This window comes from Solanum pennellii, chromosome 12, assembly GCF_001406875.1.
Source record: "Solanum pennellii chromosome 12, SPENNV200".
Classification (NCBI taxonomy): Eukaryota; Viridiplantae; Streptophyta; class Magnoliopsida; order Solanales; family Solanaceae; genus Solanum; species Solanum pennellii.
The window spans coordinates 512541-531206 of NC_028648.1; the positions used below are offsets into that span (position 1 = coordinate 512541).

Genomic DNA, 18666 nt, shown 5'->3' on the forward strand with positions numbered 1-18666 from the left:
GCTTTGAATATGACACACATTTAGATTTTAGTTAGAAACTTTATATATTCCAATTTTAAATAATTTAATTTACATAAATGTTATGTATATCATCAATTTTCAAATGTGTATATTGCTAACTATAGTCGTCGCTGAAAGCCACTAATACCAACTATATTCGTCGCTAAAAGCCATGAAGGCCGCAACTGAAAGTCAGTATTTGGTAGCAACTTTAGACGTCCCTAAAAGCCACAAGTGTCGCCACTAAAAGTAAGTTGGCAACTATTGTCGCTAAATGTTACTTTTAGCGACGACATTCATAGGTTTTAGCAGCGAATACAGTCGCCACAAAAGATACTTTTAGCGACGACATTCATATGTTTTAACGGCGACTAAAGTCGCTACTAAAAAGGATTTTTAGCGACGACATTCATAGGTTTTAGCGGCGACAAAGTCGCTACTAAAAGTTTCTTTTAGCGACGACATTCATAAGTTGTCGCGGCGACTACAGTCGCTACTAAAAGGGACTTTTAGCGACGACATTCATAGGTTTTAGCGGCGACTAAAGTCGCTACTAAAAGTGACTTTTAGCGACGACATCATAGGTTTTAGCGGCGACAAGAGTCGCTATTAAAGAGACTTTTAGCGACGACATTAATAAGTTTTAGCAGCGACCGAAGTCGCTTAAAGTGACTTTTAGCGACGACAAAAGTCGCTACTAAAAGAGTCTTTTAGCGACGACATTCATACGTATTAGCAGCGACTTAAGGTCGTCCCTAAAAGTACTTTTAGCGACCACATTCATACGTATTAGCAGCGACTAAAGGTCGTCCCTAAAAGTACTTTTAGCGACCACATTCATACGTATTAGCAGCGACTAAACGTCCCTAAAAGTACTTTTAGCGACGACATTCATAGGTTTTAGCGGCGACTAAAGTCGTCACTAAAAGTACTTTTAGCGACCACATTCATAGGTATTAGCAGCGACTTGTCGTCCCTAAAAGTACTTTTAGCGACCACATTCATAGAGTATTAGCAGCGACTAAAGTCGTCGCTAATAGTACTTTTAGCGACCACATTCATAGAGTATTAGCAGCGACAAAAAGTCGTCGCTAAAAGTACTTTTAGCGACCACATTCATAGGTATTAGCAGTGACTCGCCGCTAAAAGTAACTTTTAGCGACGACATTCATAGGTATTAGCAGTGACTCAGTCGCCGCTAAAATATATTTTTAGCGACCACACTCATAGGTATTAGCAGCGACTCAGTCACCGCTAAAATATTTTAGCGACGACATTCATAGGTTTTAGCGGCGACTGGTGTCACTACTAAAAGAGACTTGTAGCGACGACATTCATAGGTTTTGCAGCAACTAAAGTCACTACTAAAAGTACTTTTAGCGACCACATTCATAGGTGTTAGCAGCGACAAAAATTATTCATGGGCTAACATATATAAAAATAAAGAAAAATTGCCATATTCACTTAAAAATTCTTCTAAATGCCCAGAAATGTCGCGGTTATAGTGAATGAGACATGTACAAAAATCAAATTCCACACTTGTCTTTATCTTGTCAATGCAGTGTCATATGTAAATATTTGAAGCGTTGTGCATGATTTCAGTATAAATTAAGCAAAACAATTACAAGAAATAATGACAATTATAGAGGTAATGGAAATTTATGTGCTTCTTTAATGACGAGCACACCCCAAATACCCAAAAGATTTAAAAGACTCAAAACTACTGGCTTGCTGTACGAAAAAAAATCTGGTAATCAAGGCTTAAAAACACAATTCACAGTTTGGTCGAGATAACAACGTTTAGTATCTAAAAAGACTTGTATGTGTTGGCCAGACAGACCATAATTTTCAGTTCATTAGCTCTATTCCCCTACATATGCACCAGCGGTGTACAAAGTCAAATCCTACAATGGCAACATCATACTGGTCACTACGCTAAACAATATCCACCTCCAACATCTCTTCATCTCGTCCATCTTCATCATCACCTGCATCATCACGCTTGTACTGCAAGGAGAAGTCGAATTGCTCATATTGAATTAGTACTCTTGCATACTCAGCTTATGAATACAACAAAACAAGGCAGGATCACAGATAATCACAAATTATGAAATATAGATTAACAATTCAAAGATAGTCAAACGTCAAGACTCGAGAACAAGGAGAATGCTGTGGCTTTAGGCAAGAACCTGAGGACTACAATGTATTCTGCCTGCTTAATTCTCGGGTGGACAAAGTTCATGAATAAATCTTCTTTTTACTTTTCACAGTTTTACTGATCACCCACTTGTATATTTGCAAACCAACAAAAAAGCAGCTAAAAACTGATGGTGTTGCACTAAAGTATATTGCAAACAGAAAGAACATACGAGCACATACATTTGCATGCTAGACATGAACTGGTTCAGTTATTGAACTAACCTGCAAACTAGAACCTCGAGGAAGAGGAGGAGGAGGTGGTAGAAAAGGATATTCTGTGATACCAGAAGGAACTCCCTTCCCAGCTCTTCTTGTAGCATTCCCAGCTACTTCAAGCTTTTCCTCTGTCTCGCCAACTTCGGCATCTTCATCCTTTGCATGAGCGGCCATGCTAGTTGGTGGCAAAACAACGGCACTCTCAGAAGCTTTGGGCTGCAGAATTTGAAGAATGCATTTATTTCTTCAACAGCAAGCATACGAAACAAAATGTGATCTAAAGATGTAAATATCCTTCATTTTTATTTGCAGCATGGAACTAAGAACAACTACCATCAGGCTTAAACTACAACTTCATTTTTCAATCTACAAAACACATCACGCAAAGGACATGCCGCTGCGAAATTAATAAAATAATACAACTGGACATAGTTACTGTTCAAAACTCAGTGGACAATTGGCCCGTCCATTATCAATTTGTCGGAACTGTTACAGAGTGAGGTGCCAAAGGTAAAAGAGTCGGAGAAACTAAACTCACAAGAGATTCCAAGAACTTTGATTTGCATCATAAAGTAGCACCTATCACTCACAAGAAATCTTCTATTTTCTGACAAGTGATCCCTAATATTGTTAGTTCATCCTATTTCCCATCAAGTCCACATGCTATTCCAAATCAGTTTTTTTAATTTAATGTAAACCATATCGAAAAGAGCATTAGAAAAAAAATCAAGATATGAAAGGAGACATCGTAACTCCTTTTTCAGTTCAGCGCAGTTCCTCTTATTCTGGTTTTGGGTTATGGGGGTGGGGGGGGGGGTATGAAGTTTAAAGTAAAAGGAGCACCTTGTTAGTGAAAGTCATGTCACTGGAAAAGTCTGCCTCGTCTTTCTTCTCATTACTCAGCTGAGTAGGATAGCTTATCCTCTGCGCACCATTTCCTTTTGCTCTTGTTAACGCTGTTATAGAGAGAGTTGCCAAAGGTAATTAAGAGTTTAGAACTTTAGAGACATCAAATTCACAAGGGATTTCAAGATCTAATGTTCACAGGGTATGTTGTTGAATGTTTCAACAGGAAGGGAGCTTTAATGATATACTGAGAGTCAAATGCTGTGCATACTTCAAATAACAGTGTGGCAAATAAGATCTAGATGGAGTACAAATACAGTAAACTCAAACATGAAAAGGTTAAGACACAAGTAGGAATATGAGCATTGAAGAATTGATTTTTCATACCATCTAAACAGAAACTCAAGCATTTATCACTGAAATTAAGGATCTTACTCTTTTTGTTTCACCTTTATAGTATTAATTTTCAAGTAAAAGAGCATCTCTTATTTAGAAATTAAAATGTTGCTAAAGTAAGAAAATAAGGATGCATTCATGCATATTTTTTCACAGCTTCACATTTTGCATAGCTCAAGCTGCCAAGGCTGAAGACGTGCATGTCTTCCATCCCTTTTCCAAATTTCCAGTAATGTTTGAGAAACAGAAACAACACTTACTAATCAAAGGCATCCATAAAGATCAATATACCTGTGCATCTGCCGTTAGGATTCTATTTTGTTTAGCTGGACAAGATTTTTATTTTTATGACAAGGGAAACTAACAGGTGCTACCCTTTGTGAGCACCTTTGGGTGCACACAGGGTAAAACTCCACTCCTATTCAGGAGCTCCCAAACCAAATAGTAGAGGTAACCCGCACTAGACAAGCCCGGTGCGACGAGCTCGACCCAGAAGGGGAACACCTTGCTTGCTTTCGCTTGCAAGGGGTTTCGAACTTGAGACCTCCAACATGGAAGTCCCAAGCCCAGTATATTCGATGATTCCTACTCTCTGCTTTTTGTCTCTTTCCTCCTCCCCACTTTTTCTCTCTTCTACATCCTTTCCTCTTCTTTAAGTAGCAGGTCTCTTCACTATCTGTCTAAGGTTAAAATAGAATTTCTGAAGATATACTAGGAGTATATGTGAAAGAATTGACTTAAACATCCCGTCTAACACAGAATCAATACCCAATATGTAGATTACTTCATAGATAGAACAGATAAGAGACCTTAGAAAATTCTATTCACTCAACTGTATACACCTCTATTCATGCACCATCACTGAAATGTACTTCACTACTAATTTCCAAACTGCAATAAATAAAGCAATTGTCGCTCAGAGACATGACAGAAACATCAATGCTGCATCAGACCTACAAGAATGAAACTTATCACTTATCAGCAAACACAGAAATTTCGACTTCTGTGTTATCTACACCATCTTTCAAATCTAATAGTCACATTACACTTTTCAACAATATCAGTTGACCAATTTCAAAGTTAACTTAGACATAGATAATCCCCTTTTGAAAACAAAATTTGAGATTTAGAAAATATTACACATAATTTTTTCTTGGCTGATAAGTACAAGAAGAATACTTAGAAGTTAGAACGTTTAGCCAGATTGAAATAATATTTTACTATCAGGAAGTGATGAACTTTTTGGTACAAAGAGCATTAACTACCATAGCTGTTGAACTCTTTATCGGTCTAGATCCAAAACTCCAATAGCTAAAACAATCATCAAAATAAGCAATGATGATTAGAAAATCACAGTGCTGGATGAGAACTACAGTAACTTGTCACACCAAATACAATAATCAAAATTCATTTAAACTATCTGTACACAACATCTAAGATATTCTTTTTCTTAGATTCAATTATTATTCACATCTTTATAGACTGTGACTCTTTCTTAGTCAAACTGACTTCAGTTGAGTATAGGGGGATTAAATTTGTAAAAGATGAGCAAGAAACAAGCACTTAATATGAATTATTTCGACCCAAGACTGCGACAGCTGCTTCGACTCTATATATATACCGATAGAACAGGGCACTGAGACATACTCTGAGGTCCTAGGCAGTTTTGTTCAGGAAAGAAAACCAACTAGATTGAAATAATATTTTACTATCAGGAAGTTAGGAAGTGATGAACTTTTTGGTACAAAGAGCATTAACTACCATAGCTGTTGAACTCTTTATCCGTCTAGATCCAAAACTCCAATAGCCAAAATAATCATCACAATAAGCAATGATGATTAGGAAATCACAGTGCTGGATGAGAACTACAGTAACTTGTCACACCAAATATCAAAATTCATTTAAACTATCTATACACAACATCTAAGATATTCTTTTTCTTAGATTCAATTATTATTCACATCTTTATAGACTGTGACTGTCTTAGTCAACTGACTTCAGTTGAGTATGGGGGGACTAAATTTGTAAAAGATGAGCAAGAAACAAGCACATAATATGAATTATTTCGGCCCAAGACTGCGACAGCCGCTTCGACTCAATATATATACCAATAGAACAGGGCACTGAGACATACTCTGAGGTCCTAGGCGGTTTTGTTCAGGAAAGAAAATCAACTCTATAAAAAAGGCAAGCACACCTAAAGCCGATGACAAATTAGAAAATTCAGCTCAAGTACTCTAGATATTGATAAGAAGCACTAGTACAACTATTTTATTTGAAAAGCTACACCTCTTAAGACATAACCGTCATTTCTTACCTTGATTTGACGTTTCATCAACTTCATGATGAACTCTCGGCCTTTTCTTGGTAGGTGAAGTATTCTTCTGCTGCTCAACCAATGAACTAAAATGATTACCAGCCATCCCTCCATCACTAATGTTGATGGCAGAATCCTCTTCACTTGCACCAGTTCTGATGAAATCTGAGCTGAGTTTGTAAGCGAGCTTTTGAAGCTGAGCTTCTGACCTACAATTGCACTATCACCACTGAGTGTTCATGGAAACAAAAAGTAACAGAAATTGAGCAATAATTTTAGATGACAAGAATCTTGAGTGGATGGGGAGGAAATCAATAGAAGAAGCAATATTGTTACAATACCTCTTCAGTTCAGCTTCCAACCGTGAGTGATTAGTATATGCTTCAATGAACTGCTTAGTCTTCAAAGTAACCCTGGGGGAAAAGCCAGGATTGGACGGACAGGACGTAAGGAAAAGGTATATTAGACTCAAATTAAAAGATTCTGAAATGCATTATAACAAATAGTGACCTTTTACGTTCCTCCTTTTCCTTGAAAAGTTCCATCTCTAGTTCCTGATTTTTTGAAGCTAGACTTTCTGCCTGACAAGTTGTCTCTTCAAGGTATATCTTCCAAGTTCCAACCAAAAAAGAGAAGTATTGAGGAATAAACTCGAAATTTTAGAGCAAGGAGCACAAGAATATGTTAAATAAAAGGAAAAAGGGAACAGAAAGGAAGTGGAATAGATTGTGGAAGAAAGAACTAAGAAGAGAGTGAAATGGAGGCAAGCAAACATTAATGAGAGCCTTTACATCTGCTAATGGCAAATGAATAAATAGATAGATGAGGAAAGACTTCTCTAATAATTAACATCTATTTCACTGCTATAAGTTGGCACAAAAGATTAAAGGTTTGAGCTTCTAACTTAGGTCAGAAACTTCACTATTGCTGTGATCAAGGACCAGAAGCAACAAGAGAGGGTAGCTAATTTAAGAAGAAAAAAAACAATCCAAAAGCCAAAAGGGTTATTCTTCCTTTTTAGTATAGCCTAGTCTTATATGAAGTGGGTTGAAAACCATGGTCTCAGGTTCACATCCCACGGAGGCACAACCACCAGGTGATTTCTTCATACATGTTCAAGTCTTGTTGGATGAAGTACCTAGTAGTGCTAGTGAGAGGTAGCAGGTACCCCATGGGATTAGTCAAGGTGTTCATAAGTTGGCGGCCTAAACACCATGGTTATTTGAAGAAGTGGCTAATATATGGCATAACAAACAACTTTACTATTTGGAAACGGTATCACTGCCCGTCGCAACATAAGAGCTAAAATGCGCCCTACCTGTTAATAGGTTCAGACTTTAAAAAAGTGAAAATACATGCCAGATATAGTAGTACCACCAAAACAGGAAGTATATATACAATTTCAGAACGGTAACTAGAGAAAGCAAGAGAGATTAGTTGGAAAAAAGACTACACAACGAGACACAGCTGTAGTCTGTTGGACTTATTTCCTCAAGAACATAAAATCATATTGAACTTCTGATGAGTTGAAGAGCCCTATTTCTCTTATAATATTTGAGTTCTTATGAAATACTACTAAAGCCTGATAGCGATACATGGATTATTAAATCACCAATCTCATTATCTTTATTACACCATTGCAATACACACGTGAAAAGGAAGAAAAAAGCATTTATACATGTACCGATAAACACATGTACAAGTTAGAAACATGTATTCATAGTCCAATCAGATTCGGTATATATATATATATAAAAATGCATATGATAATAAAATACCGACATAACTGGCAAGCACTTGCTTAGAAATATAATTAAAGAAGGAATACAGTGGAAAGACTATCTCCAAAATTATGCAAGAAGTGACCAATAAAAAAAAGTCAATTTAGCAGCAAACAACCAATTACAAGAAAAACAAAACCAACCTCCAGTTCTCGTTTTTCGTCATCCAACATATTGATTTCGGATTGCAACTGCCTAAGCTGCAACATGAAGGATAGACAGAAATCACTACAACGTGTGTGTGTGTGTGTGTGTATATATATATATACATATATATATATATATACACATATACATATATATACATATATATATACATATATACATATACATATACATATACATATATATATATATATACATATACATATATATATTATATATACACATATACATATATATATTATATATACACATATACATATATATATATATATATATACACATATACATATATATATATATATACATATACATATATATATATATGTATATATATATATATATATATATATATATAATGAGGATGTAAGAAAGAGCAGGCAAAAGGAAGGGATGATGAACAACGCCATTCGCGAACTAGGATAAGAAAGTTCTTCTCCACTCCCAGTACCTGAAGGACATCTTTGGAACTGGACGATAAATGTTTTTTCTCCTTCACATGATCTCCTGTCCCATCGGACATGTTCAAACTTCCAGAGATGTCACTTTGACCATCCGAATGCTGTTTCATCCTGCGCTTTCTATCACTGCAATATACCATTTTTCTGATATTAGTAGAACATAATGAATTTTTTTTGACAGACATTATTCAAACATTATAATTATGGACATAGTATCAGGTCAAGGTAAAGAAGGATTAAAGAATTTAGATTAACCATCTGAAAGTTAGCAAATTGTCCTTATCATGAAAAGCATACCAAATTACCAATTGACCTATGATGCACTCTAATGGGGTTTAGAAATCTCAAGATCTTGGGAAGAGCCAATTAACCTTGTTGCTTGTAAATATACTCCCTTAGGGAGCTGCTGAGAGATTTCCCTTAATTAATTCAATAAGGAACACCTTAGGTCTTCTTATAGTGATCTTATTAACTGTGTCAAAACAATTACCACAAATGGAATATAGCATATGCTACAAGATAAAATTGTCTAACTGGAGACAGAATAAATTCCGCAATTAAGGTTTATATATCTAAAATAAATCGCAAGGAAATGGATTCAAGCTCGATCAGCTCCCAACTAATTTCTAAGTGACCTGAAGTTGGTTCAAGATTTCCATCTAAAGCCTGAGTATGTAATCTGTCAACAAAGACCTGTATATTATGTGTCACTAACTCCTAAAATGAAGAATACACAAGAAATTGATAAGCATTACCTCCTCTCAACAGACTCAGGAGGACTGCGCCCTGCAAAATAAATCAGAAGGAAATATTATATGAATGAACAAAACCATAAAATAAGGACGAGAAGAGAACCAGAGAATATAGTAGCCCCTAATCTATGTGAAACAATGGCTACATCTAAGCCAACAAATTCACATGATCCCCTGACAGAAATAAGGACCTCCAGCAAGTATATTTCCATGGAATGAATACTCTTAATCACTCGACTATCCTTTCACCAGATGAGCAGGAGTAAATAAGTCTATAAAGATCCGACAAATACAGCAAAGTGAAAGTGAAAGAAACAAGCTCTGACCACGGGATGCATGTCTCTCTCTTGCATCTCTATCAGAAGAGTATCTGCCCACTGGAGAATGCCCTCTTTCAGAAGAGTATCTACCCACTGGAGAATGCCCTCTACCAGAGGAGTATCTACCCACTGGAGAATGCCCTTTACCAGAGGAGTATCTGCCCACTGGAGAATGCTCTCTATCAAGCTTCTCTCTCAAGTCACGACCACGAAAATCTCGCATTTCTGCAATGGTAAGATTATATTTTTAATTGAACTGGATCCAGTAGTTGATTCAACATATTGATCAAATTCACACCAACTAAATCACCAAAGAATGAATAATGGAGCTAATCTTACCAATACATCAAACTACAAGAGAAACATAACAGCAAATATTTATACTGCCTTCCTGTGAGTTCCAAAAGGAGCCATAGAAACTACCTCTCTCATACAATGAACAGATATAGAATACCAGTTTTTTGAGCTTTTACCCAGAAGAGCTTCAAATATCATAGAACCAACAGAAGTAGTAGACAGCCTTGCATCTTGTACGGTAAAAAATTGCTACAGCACATATATCTGCTAGCAGCCATATCAAAAGGATATGGATTACCCAAGCCGCATGACAATATATAGGATAATAAACAGGCCTTCTTGGACAAAAATATCATCCAACAGGTTCCTTTGAAGGTTCATTCAAACAGAAGTCACAAGAAGGGAACACCATATTCTCGGGAAATATAAGGGTGAAGAAATTTCTAGGGCACAGCATTCATATGGTTCATCAAGCGGGCAGATTTGTAAATAATATATTGAAGATACTATATCCAGAGAAACATATCCTGATCCCTCATGCGCTGCTGCTTCAAGATGCAATATGATAAACCAAGATGCTGAGAAAAATACCATAAGCAGCACAAAGGTAAAGCAACCAGCAAATTCCTTTCTGATAAGAAATACTAAAACCTGTCAGTTGATAGGCTTTTATTCACTGTCCAATAGAATAACCTGAAGTGTGAAATTTCTCCCTTCAACTCAGTAACATCAGTACACAGATACAACACTCATAAACTGAATTTTAACCAAAAGATAGCAGAGAGGAGCCAAAAAAGCTTCATAATAGTAAAAAACAGAAGTTGCAAAACAAAAAATGCAGAACAAGGTAAGAATACTAAATATATCTAATGAGAATATATGATCAAGATATGGATAGGTTCCTGCTCCTTTGATTGGTGACTAATGCATTTCCTATAATTTAAACTTAGCCAGTTTTCTCACTTTTCTCCAGTCCCAAATTATTCGGAAATGATTGACAAGCAAAACGGGAGCTGACACGAAAGGTAAGAGAATATTCCTGATATGCGATATCTGATGTACTTATACAAATTATCTTGTTTCTCTTTCATTCCTTATTAAATTTTACAATATACCACACTATAAAATGTTAAATATAAGTTACAAACACAAATAAAAAATGAAGTGAAAATGCAAGATGAAACTTCATGAACTCTTTACTCTTATATTTATGAACCAGGCGGAAGAATTAGTTAAGAGGAAGCAACACTCTTAACAAATCGGCAAAGCTAAGAAGGTTTTGCTTGGAAATAATAGGGAGGGCAGGAACTGAGGAACATACTTTGGGGGGTTGAAAAAAAAACAGCAAAAAGGAAGATAGGTGACTCAAAACAACACGCTACCTAATGGATGCAGACTATGGAGGACTATCTTGGAAGGATGGGAAGCTTACAGTGGCATCGTTACATCTAGGAGTTGGAAGTAGAGTTAACTTTTGGGGCAACAGGTGGTGCGGAGATAGCACATTGCGGATTTCCTTCCCAACTTATAAAAAATCACAAGACAGAAAGAAGAACGTGCCACAGATTCTGAGGACACAAGGAGGAGGAGTTCTGCAGGACATGATATTTAGAAGGAATTTACTAGGAAGTTGATGAATTCCAGGATTGGGGTGAGGAGAGCTAGAGTGTTTTCATTAATGTCATACTACCACAAGTTTTGTTAAGAGGAAAGTCTGGCTTTCCGCATACATTGATTTGGATTCTAAAGCACCCAGGAAGAGACAGATGTGCTTCTTCGCTTGATTGGCAGCAAGGGAAACTTATTTGACAGATGAGAATTCGACAGAGGAGGATTACATATGTAAATTGGTACTTTATCAGCAGCAGAAGAAGAAGAAGGAGAAGAAGAAAAACGTACCTGCCGAGGTCGCGAAGCAGAGGACTGAAGAAGAAAGAAGAAGAAGAGAGGAGCTGAAGTCGCGAAGCTGAAGGTCGCAAAGTTGAACTGGAGAGAAAAAGGGAGAAGAGAGCTGTGTTTGTCCAAAACACCAAATAAAACCCTAATATTGCTTTTTAATTATCAAATCAGGTCTTTAAAAAAAAAAAGATATGCCTCTGTTGCCTCGCCACATCGCCACGCGCCGTTTCAAGATCGCCTCGCTAGTAATGTCCAAAAAACCAAATAAAAGCCTAATATTGCGTTTTAATTATTAAAGCAGATCTGTTTTAAGAAAAAGAAAAGTGTGCTCGCAAGTAATAGGCGATAAGGCCTTGCCTCTTGTCAAAAGCGATAAGGTGAGCTTGCCTTTCACAACACTGGTATGATATGTGCCCCTTAGGCATCACATGAGTTTTGTTTTAGGAGAGAAGAGTTTTGAGATAAAGAAAATGAATGTATCTTGGTAAAAAAAAATATTGACTTTTTTGCTGGAATATCCTCTTATTCTTGGTGTTTGGTGCACCGATAAGGTTCTTGTTTATAGAGCAGATTGTTGTCATTTGTAGAGAACCATATTTTGTGTAGGCTCTTTATGTATACTACTTTAATAGAGCTTCTCCAAATTATCAAATGTTTTGGCTTCTTAAAGGTTTCGACAATACTCACAGACAACCTAAAATGGAAAAGAAGGATTAGGCATGAAGTTTAAACTACAGTTCTTAAATGTACCTTAAATTTTTTTAAAGTATGTAAGATCTTTTGAACTTAAGCTAAATAAGCTTAAAATAAATTTACCAGTGTTAGTATCATGTAACGTCGTAGAAGAACATGTTCGTAAGGCAAGATGAAAAATATGAATATTAAGAGCCTGCTTCGCCCATGAATACTATCCCCAGTATTTGAAAATACTGAAGTTCAGTATTCATGTGATGTCCCATATGAACACATCCAGTAAGGCAAATTGAAAATGTGAAAAATTTCATAGCCTGTTTCGGCATGAGTATTACCTTGAGTTATGAATTAATCCTATCGAATTTAGCTTGAAAGATTAATCAAACTAACTCTCGAGAAGCGAAACATAGACAACTAATTTGAGACCGAATGCATTTTACTTGGATCGTATGCCAAAAATAGATTGTTTTCCCAGGATAAATTTATTTATTTTTATCCTTCGGAATGGCCCAGTGGTTCGGGCTTGAGACTTCCATGTTGGAGGTCTCAAGTTCGAAACCCCTTGCCAACGAAAGCAAGGGGTTTGCCTGTTTAGCTCATTGCACTAGGTGCGGATTAATCCTCATGTGCGGTTTCAAGATTTTGCAGAGGAGCGAGGTTTTATTCTGTGCGCACCAAAGGGTAGCGGCTACGAGTTTCCCTTGCCATAAAAAAATATTTTTTTTCCTATACGATCATTTTTCCTGTATAATTTTATTTCCTACTCCCTCCTGCATGACTTGAACCCTCAAACCTACTGATTCAAGGTGGAGGTTCTCAACCACTTGAGCAAGCCTCACTTGTCCCAAATTATCCTTATCTTCAAAGGGTTAATTTAGTAAAATAAACCCTAAAAGATAGTTTCTTCATGGAAGTGTCAAAGTAAACATGGCCAAGTAACAAAAAGAAGATTTCTTCTCATCTGTTCATGTTCAGTCTAGGTGAATTGAGTTAACTACTGTGAGTGGGAGGTAGCATCATACCATATAATTAATCAAGATGCACAAAAACTGACAGTCATCATCAGATAAAAGAAAAGATTAAAAAAAAACAGAACATGGGCCAAGTAAAACGAAGTATAACTATACATGGTATGTGTTAAACAAGTAAAGATAGAGAAATAACAAAATTACCGCCACCGGAACCGGAGAAGCGACGGAGTTCAGCATTGCCATGAGCGAAAGAGCAAGTCTGACGATGACAACGACCTCTCTGATAAAGCATGCATAGTTTCGTTTTATACAGCTTCCTTTCCACCATCATCGATTTTGTATATAAAATTATTGCGATTGGGATTGAGATTTGTGTTTGCTGCAGAGGAATTCTCAGCTCACAAGAAAACGGATCGATACAACCGAGCAAAATCCAGAATTCGCCGAACCCTAATGGTTATACACGGATACTACCACTTTATTTGGAGTGTGATTTTTCCTAAATATAAAAATTACTCCTTTTTATCTTCATTGGTCTTCAATATTAGCATCGACCCGATTAAATTAAAATTCACGAAATAAAATATTTTTATTTAAGGAAAAAAGATGAAAAGTATTCTAAAATGCCCTTGCTTCTCTTCGATGAATTGCTATTCTCTATCTCGTCACACGTACAAAATAATTAAAGTTGTAACGTATAAATTTTGATATGTTATATCTTATTACGCATATCAAATGATTCGAAGTTATAATGTGCAAATAATCGATGTATTATTGATTTCTATCTCATTATGCAAACTAAATGATTCAAGTGATAACGTATTGGTTTAATATCTCATTACGCATATCAAATGGTCATCGTCATAACATACAAAACCTAACCTTTCGGAATGGCTCAGTAATTTGAGTTTTGAGACTTTCATGTTAGAGGTCTTAAGTTCGAAACTCCTGCCAATAATAGCAATGAATTTATCTTCTGAATCGAACTCATCTCACCGGCTTACCTTAAGCGAAATTTTACCTATACTCATCGAAAGAATATCAACTATGATTTCTCGCATTAAAATAAAAAATGACATAAAAAACTTAGGAATAAAGTAAGGTATGACAAAAGCAAACCATTAGAGTCACAGCATCTTGCCACGTGTCATGATCTGCTGTGTCCAAAGCAAGGTATATAAAAACAGTAAAATAAAAACGGTTACATGTTAAAATCTTCATGCTTCGTCGATTGACTCGCCAACTCACCTTTCTCAACTCGGCCGAGTCGAACCGGTTCAACTATTAACCGGCTCACCGTACCGTCGTCATTTGCCGGTCAAATCTGTCCCCGTTAATTTTCCCGTCGTAGGTCCTTCGTCTTTATCGATCTCTGTGAAGTGCAAATCTTCCTCCTCCTACTCGGCGGTCATCGGGAGGCGTATGCCGGTGGAGATGAGTTCTAGTCCGATGACGGCGTCGGTTGTGGAGGATTTTGTTCACGTTGATGGAGAAGTTGCTAATTTGAATTCGGAAGGCTCGGAAGCGAGTGTTGTGGAGGAGCAAGGAGCTGAAGAGGTAATTTCGGCGAATGTAGAAGGTGAAGGAGAAGGATATGAAAGGAAGGTTTTGCCGGAGGAATTGTCGAGGAGTGTAATGATGCTAACTTGTGATTCTTCTGCCAATGGAGGCATTTGCGATGTGTATGTTGTTGGCACTGCTCACGTTTCTTCGGTAAATTTACTCCTCTTAAATTGCTGCATTTTTAGTATTCACACTTGAAGTACTTTTTATGCATAAGGCTTCTTAGCAGAGATGGAATTAGTTGATCATCAATAACAGTTTGCTGAAATGATGATCTAACAACATAGGATTATTATTAGATATCTTGTGAGCATTGTTGATGAGATATTGTTTAGCTGGTGACGAATAGGATGGTTCCCATGCCGCATCATATAAACGAAGCGTGTATGAATATGTACTTTCTTTATTTTCATACCTTGTCTCTCTTATTTTGTCTTTTATCTTGCTTAGATTGATAAAGTTTGAAGCTTTATATGTGACTTGTATATATAAATATTGACCTTTAATCCAGTTAATTGTTCATATTAAGGGAACTGATGATGTAATACAGATTGAGTTATAAAGGGTGTATAATCATCTTAACTATGCATGGTTACAGGAATCCTGCCAAGAAGTTGAAGCAGTGATCAATTTCTTGAAACCAGAGGTCGTACTTCTAACAACCGCCTGTGGTGCATGCTATATTTTTCTCTTTTTTATGTGTTGAACGTCAAGTGTGATTAATACTGAATTGTTGATGACAGGTTGTCTTCTTGGAGTTATGCTCAGGTCGGGTGGGTATACTCACACCTCAGAATTTAAAGGTCAGTCTTTCTATTGGCAATCTCTCTTTTTATTATCCCCGAATTCATGCCGTTTGCAGAGAGCATGGGAAACAGAAGAATTTATTTGTTTAGGAGAATATCCAGCATTTTGGAAACCATTGTTGTAAACAAGCAAAGAATTATTTCCTAGCTGGTAAAGGAGTCCTTTGAGGAAAAAGGATCAAGTTTCAGAGTTGATGTACATATGTATTCCGTGGCGTACGCAGTATCTCTCGCAAGCAATGTCGACATTAAAGAAGTGAAAAAATGGATACTATAGTGACGTCATATTTTAGATTTAAGACTTTCAACTAGATGTGCTCCTTTGGCTGGGTTTGAGAGAGAGAGAGCGTGAGAATTCCTAAATTTGTCGCCTTTTTAAAAAAAAAACAAAGAAAAATACCGAAGGCGACGCCTTTCTCGCCATGACATCAACTTTTGAAGACGACTCACCACAAAGCTAATAGGCGATGAAGGGTCAGCTCGCCTCTCGCTATTGGCGACGAGGCAATCACCTTTCACAACATTGTTCCAAACAAATTAAGGTTTTTAACTATGTCTGCTTGAGTTCCTTGGATGACAGAGGTTTGACATTTTTCTGGGTATTGAACTTTGGGAACTCGTTTAATTAGATAGACTTTCAAGCTATATGAATCTCCAGGTTTTTCTCTTATAATAGCTTGATAATTGGAATCAAACTCTGCAGGATTGGCTTTTGGGTTCCATTTGGTCAGGCTTGAGCTAATTTTGGCTGGTGTTATTTTCACTATGTGTCCTTATTTTACTATCTTGAGTTTTTTATCCTTCATAACAAAGACAACTACATTAGATGTCTCCTCTCTCTCAACCCCCCCAACAGAAGAGGAACTTTTAGCTGTGAGGAGGCATGCTCCTTATTTTCCTGTCATTATTGTTAACTTCTATGGATTCATCAAACTTGAAGCACATGCAATACATATGTAGATATCATCTGTTTGTGTCAAACTGGTGTCATTTGTGATTGTCTCACTTTAGTATTCCGTATGCACATGTTAAGTCACCACTCTTCTCTTACCTTTATGTTTTGCAATTCGGATTCATTTATTGGACGTCTTATATTAAAATTACTGAGGCATATGAATAGATTAACATGTTCCAGTGGACTGGCCATGAGAAAAATCCAGATTCAATCAAGGGTGTATCTAATGTGTATGTTAATATATGTCAACTCGGTCATGGACGTAGATGGAAAGTGAAATGACTTTTTTGATATAGGCTATACCAGAACACTGTATTCTCTCTGTCTCTCTTTTGTGCATATTTTTTTTTGGCATCACGGTATTAATGTCTTTATTTTCTAAGCGAACATATTAATTACACCTATTTTTTAATGTCTTAATTTTCTAAGCAAACATATTAATTACACCTATTTTTTTCTTTCTATGTTATAGAATCAGATAAGTATATTCTGAGATTCTGTCCTTGATTGATTTATCATTCAATTTGAGTATTTTCATTTGCTGGTGTTTGTATCATTTAGTTTTGATTTTTGTTTTGATGAAAGATGTAATGGTGGATCCATTTTCTCCTCTTTAGGTTTAATATTTAACATACCCGACTCTGATATGGCCAGGTACCAACAATGGGAGAAATGGTGGAGATGTGGAAGAAAAAACAAAATCTGTTTGGGATACTCTACAGCTGGTTTCTTGCCAAGGCATGACCATAATCTCAAAAGTTGTCCTTACAGTTCAGAAGTGATATGTTACTCCTTAATATTAGTGCTGTGGAATGCTGATCACTTATTGAATCTATGTTGCGTTTTAGGTTGCTACCAAGCTTGAGGTTTTTCCCGGGGCTGAGTTTCGTGTGGCATATGAAGAAGCAATGAAGTACGGTGGTAAAGTGATTCTTGGTGACCGGCCCGTGCAAGTAAGACATTATCACTTATTCCGTTATTAATTGATCAGTTTGCTTCTGTGTCTCCAAATTGATCATGTGCATCCCTGCTTTTACTGGATAATGTTTTTACATCACCACATGCCCCTGTGATCATGGAAAAGTTGAGATCGGTGTCCTGTTGTGTAGGGTAAACATCAGAGTTGATAAGTATGAAGCATTTCCTCCTCGTCTCTTTCTCTTCTCTCCTTTCCCTGAGATAATTTCTAGAAAACATTAATCATCTGTGTTATTGAATAGTTTACTCTGCTTATTGGATAAGGGCTATTGGAGAACAAACGTGTTTGATGTTCTCGAAATTCATTCATTCCAGATGAATGAGCAAACAACAACAAGAAGTCAAGAACATGCCAGTATAATCCCACAGATGGATCAGAAAATAAATCAAAATTCCTCCAGATACTGCTGCACTGATCCTCTCTCTATTTCTCTCTATTCTCTATCTATCTTTTTCTAATGCACTAGAGTACAACTTTCATGGAGGCTGGAGCACATCTCTATGAACATATAGGGTTTCTTATGCATGATTTATCAGCTAACAATTACACTTTCTTTGGTAGCAGATTCCACATGAAGAAAAGAAAAAAAAACAGTTGCATATTAACTGCTGCTTTGCTTTGTATCTTTGGTTTTTCGTTTGTTTTTCAGTATAATGAATTGTTGTATCTTGTATTATGAACAGGTGACATTACGAAGAACATGGGCAAAAATGCCACTTTGGCACAAGACAAAATTGGTGTACTCTCTATTGTTCCAAGCAGTTTTTTTACCAAAGCCTGAAGATCTCGTCAAAATGGTAGGTTTGTTGCATAAGTTTCTATAGGATTGTCCTACTCTGCATAAAGTAATTTCATTTATGAAGAAGAATATTTTGTATGTTACTTATGTTAAACTATTTTTGGTGGGCAGTTGAAGGATATGGATGATGTTGACATGTTGACTCTTGTGATTCAAGAAATGAGCAAGCAGTTCCCTACTCTTATGGATACCCTAGTTCATGAACGAGATCAGTTAGTCCTCTCACTTGCATACTATCCCCCCCCCCCCCCCCC

At 36.6% G+C, this 18666-nt stretch overlaps 2 protein-coding genes and 1 long non-coding RNA gene across 6 annotated transcripts in view; 2 read left to right on the forward strand and 1 right to left on the reverse strand.

The window, feature by feature from the left end:
• Window positions 1–1649: 1649 nt before the first annotated feature.
• LOC107007567 (zinc finger CCCH domain-containing protein 13) lies at window positions 1650–13810 on the reverse strand. 4 transcript variants are annotated; one of them, XM_015206241.2, is made up of 12 exons: window positions 13512–13650; window positions 9790–10378; window positions 9457–9675; window positions 9134–9164; window positions 8369–8504; window positions 7899–7955; window positions 6485–6582; window positions 6316–6387; window positions 5975–6183; window positions 3259–3371; window positions 2422–2631; window positions 1650–2007 (listed from the first exon to the last, which is right to left on the reverse strand). In XM_015206241.2, exons 3-12 carry the CDS (start codon window positions 9671–9673, stop codon window positions 1936–1938), a joined length of 1215 nt encoding a protein of 404 aa, XP_015061727.1. In that variant the 5' UTR covers window positions 9674–9675; window positions 9790–10378; window positions 13512–13650; the 3' UTR covers window positions 1650–1935. The 4 variants fall into 4 exon arrangements, with proteins under 4 accessions (XP_015061727.1, XP_027769407.1, XP_015061726.1 ...); XM_027913606.1 differs by lacking the exon at window positions 9790–10378 and having other exon boundaries at window positions 9460–9675; window positions 13512–13810; XM_015206240.2 differs by lacking the exon at window positions 9790–10378 and having other exon boundaries at window positions 13512–13810.
• A 704-nt stretch (window positions 13811–14514) lies between these two features.
• The window catches only part of LOC107007613 (traB domain-containing protein-like), a 6442-nt gene continuing 2290 nt past the window's right edge, over window positions 14515–18666 (forward strand). The window contains 8 exon segments of the mRNA XM_015206299.2: window positions 14515–14590; window positions 14593–15023; window positions 15472–15519; window positions 15617–15676; window positions 17289–17372; window positions 17483–17587; window positions 18297–18410; window positions 18524–18624. Coding sequence (XP_015061785.1) covers window positions 14530–14590; window positions 14593–15023; window positions 15472–15519; window positions 15617–15676; window positions 17289–17372; window positions 17483–17587; window positions 18297–18410; window positions 18524–18624 — 1004 coding nt within the window. The 5' untranslated portion in view covers window positions 14515–14529.
• LOC114075236 lies at window positions 17594–18194 on the forward strand. Its single transcript, XR_003575774.1, has 2 exons — window positions 17594–17764; window positions 17877–18194. It is a non-coding gene; the product is annotated as an uncharacterized LOC114075236 (long non-coding RNA).

Bases quoted from the DNA above. Each gene is read 5' to 3' on its own strand.
- LOC107007567 (XM_015206240.2), bottom strand. From the start codon at position 13,641: ATGATGGTGGAAAGGAAGCTGTATAAAACGAAACTATGCATGCTTTAT. The intron at 9,676-13,511 runs GTAATTTTGTTA...TTACCATTGCAG, and splicing joins CTTCTCCGGTTCCGGTGGCG to AAATGCGAGATTTTCGTGGT. The intron at 6,583-7,898 runs GTTGGTTTTGTT...GGAACTTGGAAG, and splicing joins ACGAAAAACGAGAACTGGAG to ATATACCTTGAAGAGACAAC.